General features: G+C 42.1%; 1 protein-coding gene across 1 annotated transcript in view; it reads left to right on the top strand.

The window, feature by feature from the left end:
* Positions 1-24,980, top strand: part of POLD1 (DNA polymerase delta 1, catalytic subunit) — a 340,630-nt gene extending 315,650 nt beyond the window's left edge. The window contains exon 27 of the mRNA XM_073602248.1: positions 24,466-24,980. Within this exon, the coding sequence (XP_073458349.1) occupies positions 24,466-24,562 (97 nt within the window). The 3' untranslated portion in view covers positions 24,563-24,980. The remainder of the gene's footprint in view (positions 1-24,465) is intronic.
* The last annotated feature ends 241 nt before the right edge of the window (positions 24,981-25,221 follow it).

Genomic DNA, 25,221 nt, shown 5'->3' with positions numbered 1-25,221 from the left:
ACGAAGCAGGAAATGGCTTTGTTCCAGTCTCCTGAATGTAAACAGAAGTGACGTCACTTCCTGTTTACTCGGCTGCCAATGGCGCCGGATTTGAAAAATATACAGTATTCAGAATCGCCGTTTTCGGGCTCGCGCAGCAAAGAAAACGCATATGGAAATCGCACCCGCATATGTAAATGGTGTTCAAATCACACATGTGAGGTATTGCCGCGATCGTCAGAGCGAGAGCAATAATTCTAGCACTAGACCTCCTCTGCAACTCTAACCTGGTAACCGTAAAAAAATTTAAAGCGTCGCCTATGGAGATTTTTAGGTACCGTAGTTTGTCGCCATTCCATGAGTGCATGCAGTTATAAAGTGTGACATGTTTGGTATCTACTCGGCGTAACATCATCTTTCACATTATACAAAAAAATTGGCCTAACTTTACTGTTTCGTTTTTTTAAAATTCAAGAAAGTGTCCCTTTTCCCAAAAAGTTGCATTTAAAACACCGCTGCATATTGCAACAATCGAAATTTTATTCTCTAGGGTCTCTGCTAAAAAATATATATATAATGTTTGGGGGTTCTAAGTAATTTTTTTAGCAAAAAATATGGATTTTAACTTGTAAACACCAAATGTCAGAAATAGGCTTAGGCGTGAATGGGCTATACAGCAAACATGACTGGTGCCTCTCAATAAGGGTTGATGTCTTCTTTATTTTTTGTAGTACGCCATTTTACCCGGGTGGGGGGGGGCAGGTGGGGGTCACCTGTTGGGAATGATTTGCCAGCTTGTCTGTTTACATTTTTTAGTTCTGGGGTAGGCCACACACACAAACACACACAAACACACACACACACACACACACACACACACACACCTTGTGAGTTGTTTTTGGCAGCTGCGCGGGGCTCCAGCAGTCCCTTTTCCCAAAAAGTCGCGTTTAAAACACCGCTGCATATTGCAACAATCACAATTTTATTCTCTAGGGTCTCTGCTAAAAAAATATATATAATGTTTGGGGGTTCTAAGTCATTTTCTAGCAAAAAATATGGATTTTAACTTGTAAACACCAAATGTCAGAAATAGGCTTAGGCGTGAAAGGGCTATACAGCAAATATGACTGGTGCCTCTCAATAAGGGTTGATGTCTTTTTTATTTTTTGTAGTACGCCATTTTACCCGGGTGGGGGGCAGGTGGGGGTGACCTGTTGGGAATGATTTGCCAGCTTGTCTGTTTACATTTTTAGTTCTGGGGTAGGCCTCACACACACACACCTTGTGAGTTGTTTTTGGCAGCTGCGCGGGGCTCCAGCAGTCTGCCTTGGTTGCCCCTGTGTGGGTGATGTCTGTATTATTGTAAGTTTAATAAAAAAAAAGAATTTGGGGAGAAAAAAAAAGATAATGGGAATTTTGATGTACCTGTAAATTCCATATTTTGGAGTACAGGACACATGTCCCTCCCTTCCTTTTTCCTGTACACTCACTAATTTAATCTGTTTTATATAGTAAGTGGCCTATTCCAGAAAAAAAAAATCTTTACTTTTCTCAAGCACTTTGCAGAGCAGTATCCTATTGAAGAGGGGTTCCTTAAAAAGTGGGCCACCCCCATTCTGGATCTGGCCCCACTGTTCCTGTAGAGGACATCCCAGTGTTACCCATTGGATAAAAAGGCTACAACCCCCCGCGCTATTGCTGCCATGTCCATCTCAAAGACCTTAGGTGTCATGATGTGTTGAGATCGTGCCACTGAGATTCTGTACGACGGGGGTCAGCATCCTGTAGATCGCGGACAGGTGACTGGTAGATCGCAGTCTGGGCTTGCTGACCAGCCATTCCAGAGCATCAAACAGAGGGCAGTGTAGAGGGACTACTTGTAAAGTTGGAGCTGTAGTAGGGCACAAGACCTGCATAAGCCGATACCTCCCCTGTAGTGCTGGCTCCTGTCCCATGCAGAGTGACACCAACTGCACTCCACCTCTTATCCCGGCTAGCGGTCTCCAGAGTGGTGCCAGCAGCAGAAATGAAGAGATCTTCAGGTCAGTGTGAAGCAATACAATGAGCATAATAGTATAGGGCTGCTTTCACACTAAACCACGACTCCACCGCAGGGATTTACCACCCCGAACTTTGTGTGAACGAGCCCTAAGGGTGCCACTGCCAGAATGCAACTAAGGGCTCATTCACAAGTGCAGCAGGCACTGCTGCTTCTCTGAAAAGCGATCCGAGTGTATTTGACAGGTAGTGAGGAGGCAATCTGTTGCCTCCTCACCACCTGATTTAAACAAATGACTGCCGTGCAATGCATGTAATTTTGGCACGATAGTACATTAATTAGATGTTTAAATCAGGTGTGAGGAAGTGACACACCGTGCTCGATGCTCTTTTGACTTCTCCCATGTTGTTCAGGGAGATCTCCACATCTTTAAGGTTGCCTACCCCTGCTATATAATATAAGGTCTCTTAAGATTATAATGGATGACAGACCGCTGTCATTACTCCCTGACCTCAACTCTTATAGATGCAGTTCGTACCACTCTAAAGCTTAAGGACCAGACCAGTGTGTGCTATGCATGCCCTTTGGGAGAAAGTTTCTTTGAAATTCCACTAGTGCTGTTCCTATTCTAGGTTCAGTTAGAGGCCCTAAGACTGCCAACATCTTTCTGGTACATCTGCTGTTTCCCGTATTCCTTTATGGGTGTGGGGAGAACACTGTCGTGCTATTTACTCCTCCCAAGTGGCTAGCCGTCCCGTGCCTGTTTGAGGAGAACTTTGTTAAAAAGCGAACCACTCCCTTTCTGGATACGGTAGTCAACTGCCTTAACAAGCAGTTGACTATCCCTGTGTAGGATGTGCCTGTGATAAGCGATTGTAGATTATTTCCAAAATTTTGCCTTCTCCGAAAGACCCTGCCTTTCAACAATTGTCTAACGCTAGTTAACTGGTCAAAGGCAATGATGAGGGACCTGGCCTCCTTCCAAACTAATCCCTTGCTTGCTGAGTGTTTGGAACTCGTGTCTGCAGCCCTGAGTTACTGTGCAGACAGTTTGCTAGATGTCTCCCATTTCATTTCTTGTTTAAGTCCCCTGTCGGTTAACATGAGAGGGACTCTTTGGTTAATGTGTTGGTCTGTGGAACAAATGATGACAATTGTGTTCTGCGCATGCTCTTTGAGAGCAAGTTTCTTTGGAGTTGCCCTGGACATCCTTATTGAGGATGCTTGGAAAAAAGATTAGAGGTTTTGGAACCATGAATATTTTTTATTTGCTAAGTAATAGTGCGATAATCCAATGTATTATGGTGATAGTAAAAATGTAGACAATCTGAATATTAGGGCTGGCAGCTTATGCACACTGCAGGGTTTCCACAATTACTTTGGGTTGTGATCAATGTAAGTGAGTTAGTAATTGAAGCACCACACCATAATATTCAAGTCCAAATACAAGTTCATTCCATTAATGAATTGTTTGCAAAGCCAGCACATATTAGAAGCTGTACTTCTGCTCTGTTCATCAGGGTATTAAACTTGGGTTTTCACCGCAATCCATCAGCCGCTAATTCCAGCAGGCTGCTCTTTTAATAGCCTTCTGCGAGTCCTTGTGAAAAAATACCTGCTTCTCATTCCACCATTTTTGTTGGCTCAGGCAAACATGCAACAATATTCCAATCTTATGGGATTGGGTTTACTCTTTCCTATCAAGGAATGGATGCATCCTCAAACTGTTCCTACAGCTTTAGGGGCAGAGATCTATTCTACTTGGGGAGTAATAAGAAGCAGTTTTGTGAATAAGGATGACCATATAATAGGCAAAGACTCTTCAAGAACAATGGGTGTGGAGATGTCTGCCAGACCTCAAAAAAGTTGTACAAGTGATGGGACCAGTTACAGTGTGCACATGACCTAGGATGTACAGAGTGGTTTGGTGGCTTCTTCTGCTCTGTAGCTGAATAAGTAGCCTTAACCCTGGCCAATTACAATGTTCTCATGTTCTCTTTCCCTCCCCGATCTTCCAAAAAGAAACAAGTACAACAGAGAGAATGCAGTCTATCTCCCCTTTGTACAAGTAGAAACTTGCTTGCTCAGCTTTAAATGTTTTGATACAGTCACCAAACAGTGGCTAAGAACATGGATTTCCTATATTTTATGGCCTAATTGGTACAAGCAATGCTTCTGATTTAAGCATCGCTTGCTTCTGTCAGGCCGCTTATGATAAGTCACTTTAATCCTCTTTTTTTTTTTTTTTTTTTTCTTGTATTGTATTGGACAGATTAAACAGAATGGCAAGGTTTAAAACCTCTCAAGTTTGTATTGCTATCTTCCTGTCATCACGATAAGTAAGAGAAAAACGCATGCAGTACAAAGTTAGCTGAGCACTGCAGTGGTTGCCTGCATTGGTACAAACCGTATATTGCCATCTCTCAATTTGGAGGGGATATCTGGCCAATTTTTAAACATCTTTAAAATTGTTCTTTAGGTGCAACGTTGAGACTGCAGGCCAGGTGTTTTATGGGGGGGTGAATTACTGGACATATTATGCGACTTGGCCTGCTTGGTCTTGTCCTTCCCCCAGTAAGCAATTTCTGTTTGTGACTTTTATCCTTGCACTTACACATTCTATATAGATAATATAAACGTCCAAGTCTTTACTACTCTTAAGATTTTGTTATAGCCCAAGGATGGTCGCATTGGTTCTCTGTATACGATCATCTTCTAAAGATAATGGCCAGCTTAAATGTGACTATAGAAAATAGTCTGCAATTGGATCAGGCAATAATCTAATGAGACACCTGCAGTCATTAGTGGCAAAGGTTCATTGGAAGTAAGCTTCAATCAGACTCTACTGTATTCATATTCCAGCACCATAAGTTTTTGCAGCATGCCTTTTTGACCCAGCTTCCTGGGTCTAGGTACCTGAGGACTTTTTGTTCAGGGATCTAGCAGCCACTGCAGATGTGTGAGGGCATTAAATGTAAATCTGACCCCCTCTACTGTCCACAGCCATTATTTGTCATAAGGTACTCTTCAGTCCACAAATCTGTGCCTAATGTTCACATTAATAGACTGTTGACCTCGTAAGTAAATACAAGTATCTATCACACCTGTTGGTTACTGATAACAGCACAGACTGGGCAAAGTCAGACACTGTGATTATGTTTCATCTGGTCCCTGTGAGATGTTCATACATCATCAGCTGGTAAACTGTACTCGCACATACACGATCCCTACAAATTCCCAAGGGAAAAACAAACTGGAGGTAATCCAGCATCCTGATTCCTTGCTCCGCTCACCAGCTGCCAGGGGTGGGTTCAGCATACACAAGAGTACACCTCCCAAAGATCTCTTATCACTGAACCTGAGCAGATTACAGAAGGAAAGTAGCAGCCAGGGAGAGAAAACTGAATCACGGTCCCTGGGCACTGATGGCAGGTGCTCAATGCATACAACGGTTAATGCAGTGCCCCATGTTCAGCTCGGTACAAAGGTCTATGAGAAAAACAGCAAAGACTGTCAGCCTGATGCTTTATGGCACATTTGTGTTCTTTTTACTCCACTTCAAATTTATAACATTCATAAATTTTCCTACGCAAAAGGAGGGTTGAAGGCGAATACAATTTTCTTTATTTTCCAAGATAGCAGAGGAATGTCAGTTGGTGCTAATGTGTAACTTTTGCTTGTGATTTCTTCTTTAAACTTGTACTTCAGTTTAAAGTTTTTAAAAGTATTGCCTGCTTTTACTCATTATTAATTAGAAAGCACTTATTTTCCTATTAATTGAGGGACACATTAGGCCTTTCACTAGAGTTACACTGCCACCCACAGGAGGATAACCCCTCCTACTCCCACCTCATTATTTCACTGATGGACTTTTTTTCTTCAGCTCATCTGGGAAAAGTCTGACCTATCTACTACCTTTTTGCTTTTATCAAGATTCATCCTACATTGCTGCTTGAGCCTGACTTTGGGGGGTACCCGGACCCCACTATACTGAACATTATAGGGCTAGTCTGGAATATGACCTTTTAGCACTGGGTGCTTGTGGCACTTTTCAAACATCGCATACTGATAAACGTTAGCCATGGAACACTTTGCAGGTCTGGCGCCATTTCCTCAGCACTTGCCCTGTCTCCGAAGACTCACTTTGTGAGAAGGCAGTTTGGGCAAAGCAATGGGAGCTGCTTCATTATTGCTTCAGTGATCACAGATTGCTCTCATACTGGACCGCAACTGATACTACAGATGAACTTCAAAATGATTACTACCTTATTACTTGTGATATCCACTTCAATTTTGGGTTCCTTAATTACAAAGAATGAATAACAATTTATTAATTCTGTGTAATTAAGGAACCCAAAGTGGAAGTTGATATCGCAAGTAATATAGTGATTATTTTTAAGTTTATCAGTGTCAGTTGTGGTCTTGTCATATCCGGTTGCCTGTATGAGACCAAGCCATTATAGTAATCCTTCCGTTATTGATCAGGGCTGGCTTGAGAAAGAGGATACCCCTCAAAACACGTTGCCACCCACCCCCTACATGACCTATCGGTCAGTCAGGAGGGCATACAGCAGTGGAAAACGCTGCTTCGGGTCAGTGGAGTGAGCAGGTTCTGCCGACCAGCTTTACGATGTCTATTCTGCTTTACTATCATTCACCGAACCAAGTACGCTTCTGTGCAGCATTCATCTTTGCCGGATACCAGTTACTTGAACGTGAATGTACAATTGTTACTTTGTTAATAAATTGATACAATGCAACTCCTGTTTATCGGCTTCCACAAACTTAGCAGCCGCCACGCTATCAGCTGCCAAGATTCTCCCTGACTCTATTTGATGCAGAGTCTCTCCAGTCCCTGACAGACAAACTTTCAGTCTTCTGCCTTAAAAGATATTTTCACTTTTCGTAACATGGTACATGTTACACCTCTATTGAGGGTGTAACATGTTAATCTTACAGCAGCCGCCCCCCCCCCCCCCATTAAGACAAACAAGCAAGGGGGTCTTCTCCCTGCACTCGCTGTCACAATTTTAAAAAAACGCATTCATTCACAGAGTTCTGTAAATGTGAGAACTACAATTACCCTCAGCCTTTCTTGGCTTGTAGTTCTCAATCAACTACCAGGGCACCGTTAAGCACTCTAGATAGTTAATTGATGATTCCTGTCAGTGTGTAACTGCCTGCTCATACGGGGTACGAGCAGACAGCCTACATTGACAGCCTGCAAGAGCCTTTCATTGCGACCGCGATCAGTAAATTGCGGGTGCAATGCTTTGCAAGCTCCTAGTAAAAAAAAATAAAAAATAAATGCACATTTTTTTTACCTGCAGTGGACTTATCCTGTAACTTCCAAACCGATAGAGACCAGTTTGGCTCTTATTGATGCAGTACACACCACCCTAAAACTTGAGTAATGTAACCACTACAAACATTGTCCCCAGTCCACGATCCTTTAGTGCTCCTAAGACTGCCAAGACCTTTCTGGTACACCAACTGTTAGCAGTCTCCCTTATGAAAAATGGAAACATCCTCACAAGATGTTTATATCTTCCAAGTGTCTTCTAAAGTAAATAAAACTCTTAAGAAAGTTCACACCTGTTTGAGGTGTTTGAGCACTGGGGCACTTTTTATTCACACTAGAGTGATTGAACTTTCTTGAGAAGCGTTTTTATTTAAAATTGTTGCAGGATGGACTAACGTTTGAGCACTTTTTTCTGATCATTTAAAAAGACAGTTCATTCCTTGGACAGACCGCATTGCCTGGTACCAAAGATCAGTTTGTCCCTGGCTTTGTGGGTCAGGAAGGTCCTTTCTTTCTGTCTTCTGGAAAATCCCCATGACCAATACCCAATTGTTAGGCTGGTCAAGAGCTCTGGGCACCTTGTCAGTGCAGGGGACTTGGACATTGGAGGAACCTCTTTTTAATCAACATTCTGGAACTGTGGACACTATGCTTGCTCCTGCAACGCGACTTCCTGGCTGGAGGGTTATCCAATCCAGATTCAATCAGACAACGCCACAGAAGTAGCATACATTGACCATCAGGGAGGGGCCAGCAAACTTGGCCATTTCCATCCCAGGTGTGGACAATTGACTCGCAGACTTCCTCAGTCCAAAGTGCCTGGATCCAGGAGAGTGGTTCTTGCACCCAGAAGTGATCCAGAACCTGTTTCACAGGTGGCGGGCTCTAGATGTGGACCTCCAGGTTCAACAGCAAACTGAACAGGTTCGTCTCCAGGTACAGGGATCTTCCAGCAGAAGCATTGGGTAATCTGGTAGCTCAGCACACAGCAAACTATGCTTTTTCTCCCCTATAACTCCTTCCTCTGCTTCGCAGGGTCAAGATGCAGGGTATTCTGATGATCCTCACAGCTCCGGATTGTACCACGTACTCTGACCTGTTGAAACTCCTGGTATATGCTCCATGGGCTATTACAGTTTGTCCAGATCTCCTGTCTTAAGGACTTATAGTCGCTGGCCTTAACTGCATGGCTGTTAAAGTCTAGGTTCTAAAGGACAGAGGCATTCCCAAATCCGTTATTCCCCTAGATCAGGGATATGCAATTAGCGGACCTCCAGCTGTTACAAAACTACAAGTCTCATCATGCCTCTGCCTCTGGGTGTCATGCTTGTGGCTGTCAGAGTCTTGCTATGCTTCATGGGAGTTGTAGTTCTGCAACAGCTGGAGGTCCGCTAATTGCATATCCCTGCCCTAGATGTTAAAATCTAGGAAGGCTATATTCCAAGGTCTATCACTGCATTTAGAAGGCATAAATCACTTGGTGTGAGTCGAGAGGCTTTCACCCTAGGAAACTCTCCATGGGCTGAATCCTTGCCTTTTTACAGATAATGTGGACTAGCATTTAAACCTTATCACCATCAAGGGTCAATGTTCTACTATTTTGATCTTGGTTTGGAGAACGCTGGCTTCCCATTCTGTAATTAAGACCTTTATGCAGTATGTCTCCTATGTGGCTCCCCAGTAATCCCTGTGTGGGTTCTGAATTTGGTTCTCTCAATGTTCCATAAACCACCTTTTTGCAGCTTTCATGGATATTTCCATTTCTGGTCTTGGACAAGGTGATGTTCAGGCACAGAACATCCTTCTTCTTACCTAGTAGTTTTCGGTCTGTCACTTCAACCAGGACATTGTTCTTCCATCCTTCCATTCAGGCAATTAACTTCCATTGCCTGGATGCGGATAGGCATGAGTTCTGTTATTTTGTGGGGATTTTAGCATTTTGTTTACTGTTGTGTGTGCCCCCAATCTGGACTGTTTTGGGCATCTCAACAATATAGGACTTCTATGTCCCTGGGTGGATAAGAAAGAAAATAGGATTTTTGTACCTACCATAACATCCTTTTCTTGAACAGATCCTTAAAATCATATTTTCATCTTTCCATCTATTAAATCTTCTGCCCTTGTTTTTTTAACTTTGAATAGTAAAACATTTTTTTTTTCTGCCAGTAAATACCTGATACAGCCCACTTCCTGTTTCTTGTCTGGTAAAATGCCTAGGCTTATGACATCATGCACAGCCCTTTCTAACTCTTGTGAGAGTTTGCCAGGAAGAGGGGGGGGGGTCAGTCATAAAAGGGCCAATGAAAGCTGCAGAGCTGGAGGGGGGTGTGTGTGTGTGTAAATCCAGGAAGTGAACAGGCAGCCGCTTCAGCTGCCCACAGTTAAAATGGTTGCAGCCAAACTCAGTGGAGGGTGATTTCTGCAGCATATTTGGCAAGTACAGAATCCCAGTATATATAAAATAATATGCAAAGTGGTTGGAGGGAAGCTTCAGAATGGCAAAGATGTTTTTATTACAAATTATGTGAGCAGACTGCAGTTCCTCTTTAAGGAACAGAAGTACCACCATATTATGTTTTTGATCATGCTTTTTGTAATACTTTGCCACAAACCTGAGGCATGCTAGGAGATTAAAATGGAGTACAGAAACTCCTTGCTTTGTGCACTGGTACGTAGTCATGTTGGAACAGGAAGGGGCCATCCCCAAATTGTTCCCACAAAGTTGGAAGCCGGAAATTGTACAAAATGTCTTGATATGCTGACGCCTTAAGAGTTCCCTTCACTGGAGCTAAGGGGCTAAGCCCAACCCCTGAAAAACAACCTTGCATCATAATCCCCCTCCACCAAATGATTTGGACCAGTGCACAAAGCAAGGTCCATAAAGACTTGGATGAGCGAATTTGGGGTGGAGAAACTTGATTGGCCTGCACAGAGTCTTGACCTCACCCCGATAGAACACATTTGTGATGAATAAGAGCGGAGACTGTGAGCCAGGCCTTATCGTTCAACATCAGTGGCTGACCTCACAAATGTGCTTCTGCAAGAATGGTCAAACATTTCCATAGTCATGCTCCTAAACCTTGTGGACAGCCTTCCCAGAAGAGTTGAAGCTGTTAAAGCTGCAAAGGGTGGGCCAACTAAATATTGAACTCTACCAGATGTCAGTAACAACCCATGCAATCCATACATACAAAGAAACCAAAACCAAATAAATTTGTAAATTAAGTTATATGTAATAAAATGGAATGACACAGGAGAAAAGTATTGAACACATGAAAGGGAGGTGCAAAAAGGCATGGAATAACAAAACACCAGCTGAAATCTTTAAATAATTAGAAAACAACCCTGCCCCTTGTCACTGCAAGTTAATATCAGCTGGTTCAGTCTAAACTGATGGCATATAAAAAGATGTCTCATTACCAAAGTGTCACACAAGAAACCTCTCATGATAGGTAAAAGCAAAGCTCTCTCAAGACCTTTTTGTTGCAAAACATACTGATCGCATTGGTTACAGAAGGATTTCTATATTTCTGAATGTTCGAATGAGCACTGTTGGGGCCATAATCCGGAAGTTGAAACAGCATCATTACCCATAAACCGGCCACTGCCAGGTGCTCCTTGCAAGATTTCTGACAGAGGAGTGACAAGAATTTTCAGAAGAGTTGTCCAAGAGCCAAAGACAACTTGTGGTCAGAAAGACCTGGAATTAGCAAGTACAAATTGTTTCAAAGAAAACAAAAAGTAATGCACTCAACTGCCATGGCCTGTATGCAGGCTCATCACGCAAGACTCCGTTGCTGAAAAAAAAGCATGTTGAAGCTTATTTAAAGCTTGTTGCACAACATTTAGACAAGCCTGTGAAATATTGGGAGAATATAGTCTGGTCAGATGAGACCAAAATTGAACTCTATGGGTGCCATAATACACACTACGTTTGGCGGTCAAATGGCACTGCACATCACCCCACAAACACTATACGAACAGTGAAATTTGGTGGTGGGAACATCATGGTGTGGGGCTGTTTTTCAGCATACGGTACTGGCAAATATATATCGTTGAAGGAAAGATGAATGGAAAAATGTACCAATCCATTCTTGATAAAAATTTACGTACGATAATAATCCCAAACACCAAGACAGGGAAACTCTCAATTAGTTTTAAGGAAAATAAAGCTGCTAGAATGGCCCAGCCAATAACCTGACTTGAATCAATAGAAAATCTATGCAAATAACTAAACATCAGAGTTCATAGAAGAGACACACGGAACCTTCAAGATTTGAAGAATGTGTGGAAGAATTGGCCAAAATCACACCTGAGCAATGCATGCGACTAGTTTCTCCATACAGGAGGCATCTTGAAGCTGTCATTACCAACAAAGGATTTTGTACGAAGTATTACATTTCAGTTAGCGTGTTCAATACTTTTTCCCTGTGTCATTCATAACTTAATTTCTGAACTTATTTGTTTTGGTTACTTTGTATGCTTGGATTGCACTGGTTGATACTGACATGTGGTAAAAATTTCATGTCAATAGCACCTTTAGAAATATAGAAATATATTTACCTAGAAAAATGGTGATGTGTTCAATACTTAATTTACTACCAGCTGTGTGTATGTGTGTGTGTATGTATGTATGTATGTATATATATATATATATATATATATATATATATATATATATGTGTGTGTATATATATATATATATATATATATAATAATACACTTTCCTTTCAGAATACACATTTTCTATGGGACACTGTACTACAAAATACTCCCAGTATCATTGATTGCTACCAAGATTTGTTAATTTGCACACACAAAAAGTATTTTTCCTAACAAATTCAGTTAAGACCATGTTGCAGAAATGAATACACCCCAATGAAAGTCATAGGCCCCTTTCACACGGTCGGACCGTTCAGGTCCGCCTGTCAGTTTTGACGGCGGACCTGAACGGGCGCTCCATGTTAGCCTATGGAGCGCCAGATGTCAGCGGAGACATGTCCGCTGACATCCGACCCGGTCCGATCCGCTAAAAGCAAACGGATGGCCCTACGTTCAGATCTGTCGCTATCGGATTGGGTGAGATCTGATGAAAACGGACATGCTGTCCGTTTTCGTCCGATCTCTCCATGGGCAGCAGTGGCGTTCGACAAGCCCCTCCCCGCTCAGTGAGCAGAGAGGGACCTGTCATCCGCCGGCTCAGCGGAGATCAACTGAGAGATCTCCCACTGAGCCGGCGGACTCCGTGGAAGCGGAGTCCGCCTCGTGTGAAAGGGGCCTTAGGAGCAAAGCTAAATTTTAGACAACCAAATCCTAATTAACAAAAATTCAACTACAGATCAGTTTAATTATTCACTAACCACTTCAGCCATGGAAGATTTGCCTGCTTAATAATGGGCCATTTTTTGCGTTATAGCACTGCGTCGCTTTTACTGACAATTGCGCGGTCGTGCAACACTGTACCCAAACAAAATTGACGTCCTTTTTTTCCCACAAATAGAGCTTTCTTTTGGTGGTATTTGATCACCTCTGGCATTTTTTCATTTTTTGCTCTATAAACAAAAAAAGAGCGACAATTTAAAAAAAAAAAACTAAATATTTTGTACTTTTTGCTATAATAAATATCCCCAATTTTTTTAAAAAAAGCTAATTTTTTCCTCAGTTTAGGCCGATATGTATTCTTCGACATATTTTTGGTAATAAAAATCTCAAAAAGCGTATATTGATTGGTTTGCGCAAAAGTTATAGCGTCTACAAACTAGGGGAAAGATTTATGGCATTTTAAATTATTATTATTATTTTTTTTACTAGTAAAGGTGGTGATGTGCGATTTTTTTTTTTTTTTTTTTTTTTTTTTTTATCAGGACTGCGACATTATGGCGGACGGATCGGACACTTTTGACACATTTTTGGGACCATTGATATTTATACAGCGATCAGTGCTATAAAAATGCACTGATTACTGTGTAAATGTCACTGGCAGGGAAGGGGTTAACACTAGGGGGCGATCAAGCTGTTAACTGTGTTCCCTCTTGTGTGTTCCAACTGTAGGGGGACTGGGAGTGACTAGAGGAGATGACAGATCGTTGTTCCTAGCTAGTAGGAACACACGATCCGTCTCTCCTCTCCTCACAGAACAGGGATTTGCGTGTTTACACAAACACGTCCCTCTTCTGACACTTGTGCCCGTGATCATGCGTGGCCGGTGGTCATCGCGACCGCCAGCCACACGCATCGGTCCCCCCGCAGTGCAGCGGACCACACCTGCTATGCTCAAAGGGCCGGCGTACAGCTATGACAGCTCGCGGGAACCTGCCGCAGTATAATGACGGCTGGTCGGCAAGTGGTTAAACAGATGTCCAGCAGACAGTTGATTATAAAAGGGCGTTACTTAACAAAGAAAACCCATTCCCATTTTTGCTGTCACCAATGGCACCACATGGAAGAGAACTCTGTACTCTGAAGTGATGAGACCAAGATAAATGTTTTTGGAACTGATGGCTTCAAAACTGCATGGCATCACAAAGGTGAGGAGTACAAAGAAAAATGCATGGTGCATTCAGAGAAACATGGTGGTGGCAGTGTTCTTCTGTGGGGCTGCATGAGTGCTGGTGTCGGGGAGCTGCATTTCATTGATGGTATCATGAATTCACAGATCTACTGCTCTATATTGAAAGAGAAGATGCTACCATCACTCCATACCCTTGGTCGTCGTGCACTTTTTCAACATGACAATGATCCAATACACACATCTAAGGCCACTGTTGCATTTCTGAAGAACAACAGGATAAAAGTGATTCAGTGGCCAAGTACATATGTCCTGATCTGAACCCAATCGAACACCTATGGGGAATTCTGAAGAGATAGGTTGGGCATCACTCTCCATCCAGGCTCTAAAAGAGGTTGTTCCTGAATATTGGAAAAAGATGTTGCACTATGTCGCAAACTTGTTCATTCCATGCCTAGACAACTTGGTGCTGTCCTTACAAATCATGGAGATCATACAAAATACTAGATGTAATAGTTTTTGTTGTGTGTACTCATTTTTGCATCAATTAATTTGAGTTAAACTGAAGATTTTGTAATCTAAGTTATATTATTAACCTTACTAAACAAATGTTCTATAAGACTCAGTTTTGGTATTGCATGCCATTGCTGAGCCTATCGTCTACTAGGACCCCCAGGTCCTTTTCTATCCTAGATTCCCCCAGAGGTCCCCAGAGATTCATATTTTTGCCACCCAAATGCATTATTTTACACTTTTCTACATTAAACCTCATTTGCCATGTAGTTGCCCACCCCATTAATTTGTTCAGATCTATTTGCAAGGTTTCCATATCCTGCGGAGAAGTTATTGCCCTGCTTAGCTTGGTATCGTCCGCAAATACAGAGATTGAACTGTTTACCCCATCCTTCAGGTCGTTTATGAACAAAATAAATAGGATTGGTCCCAGCACAGAACCCTGGGGGGGACCCCACTACCCACCTCTGACCATTCAAAGTACTCCCCATTTATCATCACCCTCTGAACTCGCCCTTGTAGCCAGTTTTCAATCCATGTACTCACCCTATGTCCATGCCAATTTTTATTATTTTGTACAATAAACGTTTATGGGGAACTATGTCAAATGCTTTTGCAAAATCCAGATACACCACGTCTACGGGCCTTCCTTTATCTAGATGGCAACTCGCCTCCTAATAGAAGGTTAATAGATTGGTTTGGCAAGAACGATTCTTAATAAATCCATGCTGATTACTGCTAATGATACCGTTCTCGTTTCTAAAATCTTGTATATAGTCCCTTATCATCCCTTCCAAGAACTTGCATACTATTGATGTTGGGCTAACTGGTCTGTAATTCCCAGGGGTGTATTTTGGGTCCTTTTTAAATATTGGTGCTACATTGGCTTTTCTCCAATCACCTGGTACCATTCCAGCCAGTAGACTGTCAGTAAAAATTAGGAACAATGGTCTGGCAATTACTTGCCTGAGTTCCCCAAGTACCCACGGATGCAAGCCATCTTGTCCCAGTGATTTATTAATGTTAAGTTTCCCAAGTCTAATTTGAATTCTGTCCTCTGTTAACCATGGAGGTGCTTCCTGTGATGTGTCATAAGGATAAACACTGCCGTTTTGGTTACTGAAGCCCCGATTCCCTCGTGAAGACTGAGGAGAAGAATAAATTCAATACCTTCGCCATCTTCCCAGCCTTTGTAACCAGTTGTCCTTCCTTATTCTTTATGGGGCTAATATGGTCTGTCCTGTTTTTTTATTGTTTTTATACTTAAAGCGGGGGTCCACCTATCTATCGTTTTTTTTTTTTGGAATTCATTCACAAACTTTTCTTCTCAGCATTACATACTCACATATTGTGTGTAATATGTCCGCCTGTGTCAGATTTCGTCGGAAAGAATAACTTATATTATTCACTGCAGGCGGTTTCCATCTTCATTGTGGGCATTTGAAGCCCACAAGCATTTATTTCCTGGATGTGGTGAATGCTGTGCTCCCAGCATTCACCGCTCGTTCCCGCACATGCTCAGTGGCATCCTGGGAAGCCTGAGACTAGCTCCCAGGAGTCTGGGAGAGGCTAGAAACACGCCTACTCCCACGGGAGGAGAACCAGGAAGTGCAAAGAAGAATAGAAAAATAAAAGGTAATTACATTGATTTAAATTTTTTTTAAACGGCATGTCAGCATCTAGGCAAGGAAGAGAATACATACAGATATTGTTCAAAATTTGGGTGAAACTCCGCTTTAATGAATTTCTTGGGATTTTTTTTTTTTTTGCTCTCCTCCGCTATGTGTCTTTCGTGTTCTATCTTAGCCGCCCTAATTGCACCCTTACATTTCTTGTTGCATTCTTTATAAAGTCTAAATGCTGATGATGATACCTCAACCTTGTATTTTTTGAAGGCTTTTTCCTTTGCTTTTATATTCATTTTTACATTGGAGTTAAGCCATCCAGGACTTTTGTTCGCTCTTTTAAATTTACTACCCAATGGGATGCATTGGCTAATGTCCTTATTTAATATGCTCTTAAAGCAAACTCATCTCTTCTCCGTGTTCTTTGTTCCTAAGATTTTATCCTAGTTCATGCCTTCTAACAAGGTTCGCAGTTTAGGGAAGTTGGCTCTTTTGAAATTCTGTGCCTTTGTATTCCCCTTACGTTTCCTATTTGTGTGATTTATACTGAAGCCAATCGACCTGTGATCGCTGTTTCCTAAATTGCCCCATATTTCCACATCCATGATCAGGTCTGTATTGTTGGTAATCAGTAGATCCAGTAACGCTTTATTAGACGAATGCATGGTTCCCTCCGCCCAGTCTATGTCTGGATAATTAAAATCCCCCATTATAACACTTCCCATTCTTGCTGCTAATCCAGCTTGTGATAGGAGATTACTCTTCCCCTCCTCTCTTGGGTTAGGGGGCCTATAGCATACTCCCAGTATTATTTTCCCCTTAGCTTCATCCCTTTGGAGCTACCCATAAGGATTCCACCTCCTCTCTAGCTCCCTTAGTGATGTCATCTCTCACATTCACTTGTACATTATTCTTGATATATAGGCATACCCTTTCCCCTTTTTTACCCCCTCTATCCCTACGACAAAGGGTATACCCTTGAATGGTTGCCAGCCAATCATGAGAGCTGTTGAACCAGGTCTCTAAAATTCCCACAAGAAGTGTTTAAAGTTTCTATTTTGCCTGCCATATAACATATTGGTAAAAAAAACGCTATACATTTCCGTTAAAGTGGTTGTAAACCTCAGACATGAAATATGAATAAAGCATAAGCCTCTATAGTGCATACTTGTCTCAGTTAAGAGCAGAAGTCTGCTGCTTCGTTCCTTTACTATCGGCATGAATCCCTTCTGAAAAGTTTTCTTGACACTGAGAGAAAAATGGAGACGGGAGGCACCTCCAGCAGATAGCCTTGGCTCTGTTTCTGTGTGCTGTGCGGAGGAGGCGGGATGTCTCTTCCCTCCAATAAGCTCTCAGAGCTCTCCTCACTAAGCTCTGCAGTGTGTAATTTCAGTTCTCTACCCCTTTTCTTTTCTAAACTCTCAGACAAGCTTTGTAATTTCAGTACTTTGAATGGATGTCGAGGAAAGAAGACTGCAGATAGACTGGTACAACTTACCGTATTTATCGGCGTATAACACGCACCGGTGTATAACACGCACCTCAATTTAGGAGGGAATTTTAAGGAAAAAAAACTTTTAGGAGGGAAGTTGAAGGGAAAAAAATTTACATTTAAATGCCCATCAGTGCAGCCTTGTCAGTGCAGCCTTGTCAGTGCAGCCTTGTCAGTGCAGCCTTGTCAGTGCAGCCTTGTCAGTGCAGCCTTGTCAGTGCAGCCTTGTCAGTGCAGCCTTGCCAGTGCAGCCTTGCCAGTGCAGCCTTGCCAGTGCAGCCATGTCAGTGCAGCCATGTCAGTGCAGCCTTGCCAGTGCAGCCATGTCAGTGCAGCCTTGCCAGTGCAGCCATGTCAGTGCAGCCTTGCCAGTGCAGCCATGTCAGTGCAGCCATGTCAGTGCAGCCATGTCAGTGCAGCCATGTCAGTGCAGCCTTGCCAGTGCAGCCATGTCAGTGCAGCCTTGCCAGTGCAGCCTTGCCAGTGCAGCCATGTCAGTGCAGCCATGTCAGTGCAGCCATGTCAGTGCAGCCATGTCAGTGCAGCCATGTCAGTGCAGCCATGTCAGTGCAGCCATGTCAGTGCAGCCATGTCAGTGCAGCCATGTCAGTGCAGCCTTCCCCAGTGTCCAGTCCAGCCTTGCCCCAGTCCAGCCTTGCCCCAGTCCAGCCTTGCCCCAGTCCAGCCTTGCTGAAGCCTGTGAGCTTCAAAATCGCCGACCGCGATTTGAAAATGGCGCCACCGGCGCCGAAATACACAGAGCCGGTCCTCGGCTCTTCTCGGCGGCTCTCGTTTACTTTCGGTTCCACTCGGACGGTGAGCGGAGCTATCCGAAACTAGCCGAGTATACTCGGCTAGGTTCGGGCGGCGCTCGAGTGAAACCGAAAGCCGCCGAGAAGAGCCGAGGACCGGCACTGTGTATTTCGGCGCCGGCGGCGCCATTTTCAAATCACGGTCAGCGATTTTTTAATTCTGACAGGTCAGGATCGCAGGGGATCGGCGTATAACACGCACCCGCGATTTTCCCCTGATTTTAAGGGGAAAAAAGTGCGTGTTATACGCCGATAAATACGGTATGTAGGAGGATTTTTTTTGTCTCTGTGCATCACCCAAGGCCAGTCACTTCACTGGGTATATGTAATAGTTTACAACCACTTTAAAGTGTAACTCCACAAAAGATAGCAAATGAAAAAATTATATAACATATACAATTGCTACACAAGTCGTGTTGTGACTTAAATTAAAAATGTCCTTTCCTTGTCAAATTGCAGCTGCTGTAATTTTCTGTAAAATTCAAATCAACCTGGAGGCTCTGTACACTCTTGTTATACAGAACGCCCCAGAAAGGTCATTACCTGCTTGTGTTATGGACTCACAAATTTTAGGCACCCCCTGAAATAGGAATTTCATTTTGGTTGAGATACTTCCCAAGGGTTAAATACTTATAAAAGAATGCAGACCCTGTGACTGAGAGTGAACCGGTCCTTTCTGTTCAGAATCAATTTGCAAAGGACATGGTCCGACTAAAAGCAGTTTCTTCAGAGCAACAAAGATAGTTATCTGCTTGCTTGTTAAAATCCCTGCAATGTACATTACCTAAGGGGAGTGCTTTTCTTCCCAACAAAAGTACAGGCTACTCTTTAAAGTGGAGGGCCAATTGCACCAAAAATCTTTAAAAAAAATTTTTTTAAATGTGAAAAAAAAAAAAAATTTTACTTACCTGAATCCTTGTTGCTAGGCAGTCTTCCTAATCTGCCTCTTCCTATTCCGCGGCATGTCCTGCTCCTTGGTGAGCGGCCCCGTTGCCTTCTGGGAACTGTGTGTGTTCCCAGAAAACCACGGGCCATTCATAGAGAGCCACGCCGCTCGCGCGTGCGCAGTAGGAAACTGGCAGTGAAGCCACAAGGCTCCACTGCCTGTTTACCTTACTTAGGATGGCGGTGCTGGGACCCGAGGGACGGGTCGCCTCGGGCGGCCAACATCGCGGGCACCCAGGACAGGTAAGTCTACTTATTTAAAGTCAGCAGCTACAGTGTTTGTAGCTGCTGACTTTTAAAAAAAAATTATCCTGGCAGGAATCCCGCTTTAAGTAATTTAACAATTATCTTCCTGGTTCAGCAATTTAGCTTCCTATGCCACTTCTCTGTCTCTTGCTTCATTATTGGACAATGAATCCGCATGATCACCCATGTCCTGCTAGGAAGCTATAATGCCAACCCAGGAAGCAGTAATAGTAAAAGTAGAAGTAGCTATTTGTGACTAGCTAGGCATTGTATCAAAGGAATGGATGGCCAAAATTACAAATCTTTTGGCGGATAAAACAGCACACCTATATGAATTTCGGCCCTGCATTTTATTGGATGCCTGAAGTTTTACTAGCAAAACTTTTGGCAGGTTTTGACTTTCAGGAGTCAATTGGTGTTCTGTATATTAGAAAAGAGTTTTAACAATGGAAAAAAGAATAATGTTTAAGTTTGAACAGTGATATACTGTAGTATTGTTACTAAAGATATAAAGTGCTAATTTCACGCTGTGACTTGTTCCACTTGTCTTGACACCCAAAAATATGTCTTTGGTAAAAAGCATGGTGAAGTTATTTCCTGGATATAAAAAATACAGTAATGGAAAAATTATGAAAAAATAAATACATTTTGTAAATTGAGTTAAAGGATTGTACTAAGAACCGTAATAGAGGGGATACCTTCGATTAGGGACAATAGATCTGGTGACAACCAGGGATTCCCTCACTTTAGATGGATTTTCTCTCGCTTCCTTTTTTGACTGTAGACAAGAAGCAAAGGGGCATCTCCCCAGTGGAGCACAGGTAAAAAAATAAACCTTACAGGGGTTATAACCCCCTTACTCTATCCAAAACAAACAAAAAAGTTGTTTTTTAGTTCTACTTTAACCAGTTCCGGACCGCCCACCGCACATATACTGCGGCCCAGCTGCGCGAAACAACGTACCTGTACATGGTCTGTGTGACCTGGTCTGGGGCGCGTGCCACCGGCGACCAGCTCCCACTGTGATTGGGCACAGTGGGAGCTAATCAGCAGGCCGTAATGGCCCCCAGCCTCCCGCGACCGCTCCGGGGAATGACAGAACGGCGGTCTGCTGATGTAAACAATGCAGACCTTCGTCATGTCAAACAGGAACAGAGAGATCTGTGATTCCTGCTAATCAGGAATTCTCTGTTCCTGTAGTGAGTCCATCCCCACACAGTAAGCACACTTGGGGAACACATTTAACCCTTTGCTCGCCCCTGGTGTTAACCCCTTCCCTGTCAATGTCAATTATACAGTGTCAGTGCTTTTTTTTCTTTTTTCTTTTTTTTTTTTTGTTAGCACTGATCACTGTATTGGTGTCACTTAGTGTCCAATTTGTCTGCCGCAATGTCGCAGTCCCGCTAAAAATCGCTGATCCCCGCCATTGCTATTTAAAAAAAGCAAAAAAAGTCCCTAAATCTATCCCAGAGTTTGTAGACGCTATAACTTTTGCGCAAACCAATATATGCTAATTGGGTTTTTTTTTGTTTTTTTTAATACCAAAAATATGTAGCAGAATACATATTGTGCTAAATTGATGAAGAAATTTTTTTTTTTTTTTTTTTTATTGGGTATGTTTTATAGCAGAAAGTAAAAAAAAAAAATTATATATATAATATATATATATAATTTTATTTTTTTTTTTCAAAATTGTTGCTCTTTTTTTGTTTATAGCGCGTAAAATAAAACGGCAGAGGTGATCAAATACCACCAAGGAAAGCTCTATTTGTGGGAAAAAAAGGACACCAATTTTGTTTGGGTACAACGTTGCACGCCTGCGCAATTGTCAGTTAAAGTAACGCAGTGCCATATCGCAAAAAATGGCCTGGCCATTAAGGGGGTAAAACCTTCCAGGGCTGAAGTGGTTAAAAGAAATTGTTTAAAAAAAATGGTTGGGAAAGGAAGACATTAATTAGAACTATGTAGGCGTTTAAAGCCAAACTGCAGCTCAGGCGTTACGATCAGTTACAGCAAATTTTTTTAATTTTACGATAAAGATTTTGCATGAATAAATAAAAGCCTGTCATTTAATCACCCCGGCCAGTGTTAAGTGGTTTGTCTCATTCATGTAAACTGATACATTTTGGTAAAGAGCCTGTGCTGTGAAAAACAGACTTGCTGGCTGAATTACCAGATGAAAATAAGAGAGGAAATCTAAAAAAGAAAACTAGTGCAGCTATCATATCTAAGAATTGGTTAGCTGCATTATACTGTACTATGTTTGCTTTTGGGTTTACTGTATCACTGCTTTAACTGACATTATCCCTTCAATTTATGTATAAAGATCATGCAACGGTATTTAATTTATTATAAAAAATTATTTGAGTACCTTATTTAATCATTGCTGTTCAGAGGTCACATGATGATTTCCAGGTCTTTCTTGTCCTCTGGGAAAGTTCTGAGTGAGAAGTTTCTAGTACTCTGTTGATGTTTGAATCTGTGTCTGCACAGCGTTGATTGGTGCTGTGCTGCCCACATGACATAAAAAAGGTCTTCAAAATAGAGATTTAAAAGAGAAGTTTGGGGTTCTAAAAAAAAAAAAAAAGAAATTGTACTCCCATAAATGGATGCAGCATCTGTCCCTCGCCTGCATCTACACGAAGAACTGAGTGATCAAACACCACTGATCACTCAGTTCTCCCCCTCCACTCTGAGCAGAGAGCTTCGACTGTCAATCTCTGGCTCTCTGCTCTGCCCCTCCAGCGCACACTGGAGAGCTGTGCTGTGGAGGGGGAGGGATTGGCTGGCTCAGTCTCCCAGCAGCTCGCTGAGAGGTTGAGCCCTGCAACCAGTCCAGGCTTCTGGTTGAATCCCAACGGTAAAGCCGGGATCGATCCAGTGCCTGGGCCAGCTAAGTGACGTCAACCAACAGCAGTCTTTAGCTTTAGATCTTTAGGCCACAGGAGTGCAGAACGAACTGCACTTCTGTGCATAGGAGAAGTAGGCCACAAAAGCTTTGGCCCTACTTCTCCTTCAAAATAAATAATTAATAGTAACAAAGTGTTTTAAAGCTTCCAATCTGTATTTCAAAGCAAATGTTTATTTTTATTTTTTGCAATAACATGATGTAGGCTGGGTTTATGTTGACTGACAATAGCTTTCACTTTGTTCACAATATAAAAAAGAAGGTTCTGTCAATCACAGGCTGTGTCAGGCCCTTTCAGCCTGTGCCTATGGTGTATGTGTTGGGACTAAAGCCAGCCATAGATGGACCATAATTCAGCCAGTTCAGCAGGAACCAGCCAAATTGCTATCCAAGCAGGGGCAAGCTGGTTGTACTGAAGGTGATCTATCGAAAAGCCCTACACTAATTAGAGTACTATAGCATGTGCATATGGACCAACCAATGAGTTCTGGAATAAAAATGAAGCACCTGGGTAATTATTTTTTTCAGTCTCATCATGTAACATAAGTGTGCTGTAGTACTTTGATGACTTCAGTTCCACTTTAAATTTTAATGTACATTTGTACTCAGAGGTTTAACATAACTAGGGAATTACACCAATGCAGACAACCTGAAAATAGTAGTTATTTGTCATTCTATCACTTAAATACTTTGAGTCAATGAACAATCATACGGCAAGTAAGATCTCTTTATTTGAATACTCGTTCTGGGTCAATGACAGAAAATATAATGTAGCATGCCAACTAGCATTTTTACAGAGAGAGCTCAGCCAACTCTGCGGCCTACATGTTCGCTCAGTGCACATTTACTGTATTGTGTGGTTTGTGTAAGACTTATCTCCTAAGTGTATATAAGGATGAGCTATTACACTGTAAGTAATAGCTCATCTGATTTTACTTTTAGGAGATATTTCATGGTACACAAATTCTGTAGAAAATGTAAAACAAAGTTTTCTTCACGCAATTTGATTTCAAATGCTTTGTCAGGCAATGCCAGATCCCACTACATTCTAATTCCATGGGTGTCATTTGCAACTTTATTTAACTTTACAGATTTGCTCAACTGGACTGCTAAGCTAGAGCCATTTAAAACCTTGCCATGGCCTTAACTTGATATATAATGTTTGGACTGCACTTCATCTCTGCAAATTGCAATGAGCGAATGGAGCCATGTGACAAGTTGGTTGGTGGCACTATACAGGGTTTACAACATACCTTTATTTTGTAAAGGTGAACATAAGGGGGGCATGCATACCTTTTATTAAGGCTGCTTTCAGACTGATAATGGGTGCAGCACAGCATAGATGTGTGTTTGGAGCAGGTTAGCTGCGCTTTTCCATAGAGCTTATATTATGTCCGGCATGTTTGGTGCGTTTTTAGAAAGCGCACCAAAACCGCGAAATGCAATATAACTATGGGAAGGCGCAGCTAACCTGCTCCAAATGCGCATATTTGCCAGCACGCCACAGATCATTGAATAGCATTCAAAATCTTTATTAAGCAACAATCACATCACAGAGGACATAGTGCAATGTTTTGGAGCAATGCAGGACCACTTCGTCAGGCCTGTGATAAATGCGAAAGATTTTAGACACCATTCGATGATCCATGGTGTGCTGGTGAAATATGTGCATTTGACCTGTGATGTCTCCAGTTCCAGCTGGTTGGTGCTTCAACACCCACTACTCCTAAGCCTTATTCAGGAAAGTGTGTAATGGGAATATTGACATTCCCTGCTAACCCGCTACAGACACACGGGTAAGCTACGCTGCACCCGTGGTCAAGTCAAGCTCCACCACATCAGTCTAAAAGAAGCCTTATAGTGCTATATCAGATATTGTGTAATATTTGTTTCCGATTAGGATTTTTTACTATCCTGTTACTGCACATGATAATGTTTAGTTATGCATTTAATTTGGACCCTAGAGGCCTCAATTTCACCAGCTTGAACTTCTTATAGTTCTGAATGAGTGGGAAAAAAAATCATGAGTTTGTTGATCATTTTTACCACTTAATTTTCATTTCATGGTTAACAGAGTAAAAAGTGTCCACGGGATCTAGCTGATCAAATGTTTGATCTTTTGCTTTTTCATTACAGTCGAGACTGCCCCATATTCTACATGAGAAAGAAGGTCCAAAAAGATCTAGATGACCAGGAGAAGCTGATCATTCGATTTGGCCCACCTGCGTGGTAACAGAAATCCCCAAAATCACAGGAATATACGGACTACTAGACTGGCTCCGGGACCGCTGGAATCTATGGAAAATCTCCTTGTCTAAATTTTACAGTTGAGAAAACATAATTTCACAAAACACAAGTTAAGGTCTAGTCCTGAATTCTATACATGGCCAGTAGACTAAACAGACTTCATTTTGGGTGTTTTTACATATACTGGAGTAGGCAGCACCTCTGTACATTATGAAATGCCTCTGTCAGCTATTGCAGTGAAACGTATGGACAGTGATTTGTTCCTTTATTTACTATTTTCACTGTTAAACTACAGGGGACCCATGTTTTCCATGCAGTCTTTCATATACTGAGCAGAGATTTATTTCAGTTCACATGTAGACTTTTGTAATGTTTTGTACCAGTATTAAAATAATGGAAAATAATTCTAAAGAGTGTTTTATTTGGGATAATAAGAATGCTAAGGTCTGGTTCACACCAGATGCAGTCCAGTGTTTTTCTTATTCTGCATCAGAAAGTGTTTTACATGGATTCCAATGGCTCTAGCTCACACCATTGCAGTGTGTTCCAGTGCAGTCAAAAGTAGAACCTGTTGCATTTTTTCTGTATGGAACACACACCAGAACACACATCTTCAATTGTCCTTAATTAAGATGAAGAAAAAAA

Source organism: Aquarana catesbeiana, linkage group LG10, assembly GCF_042186555.1.
Source record: "Aquarana catesbeiana isolate 2022-GZ linkage group LG10, ASM4218655v1, whole genome shotgun sequence".
NCBI lineage: Eukaryota > Metazoa > Chordata > Amphibia > Anura > Ranidae > Aquarana > Aquarana catesbeiana.
Note: the sequence above shows the minus strand (reverse complement) of the source record. Positions and strands in the feature narration are given on the sequence as shown.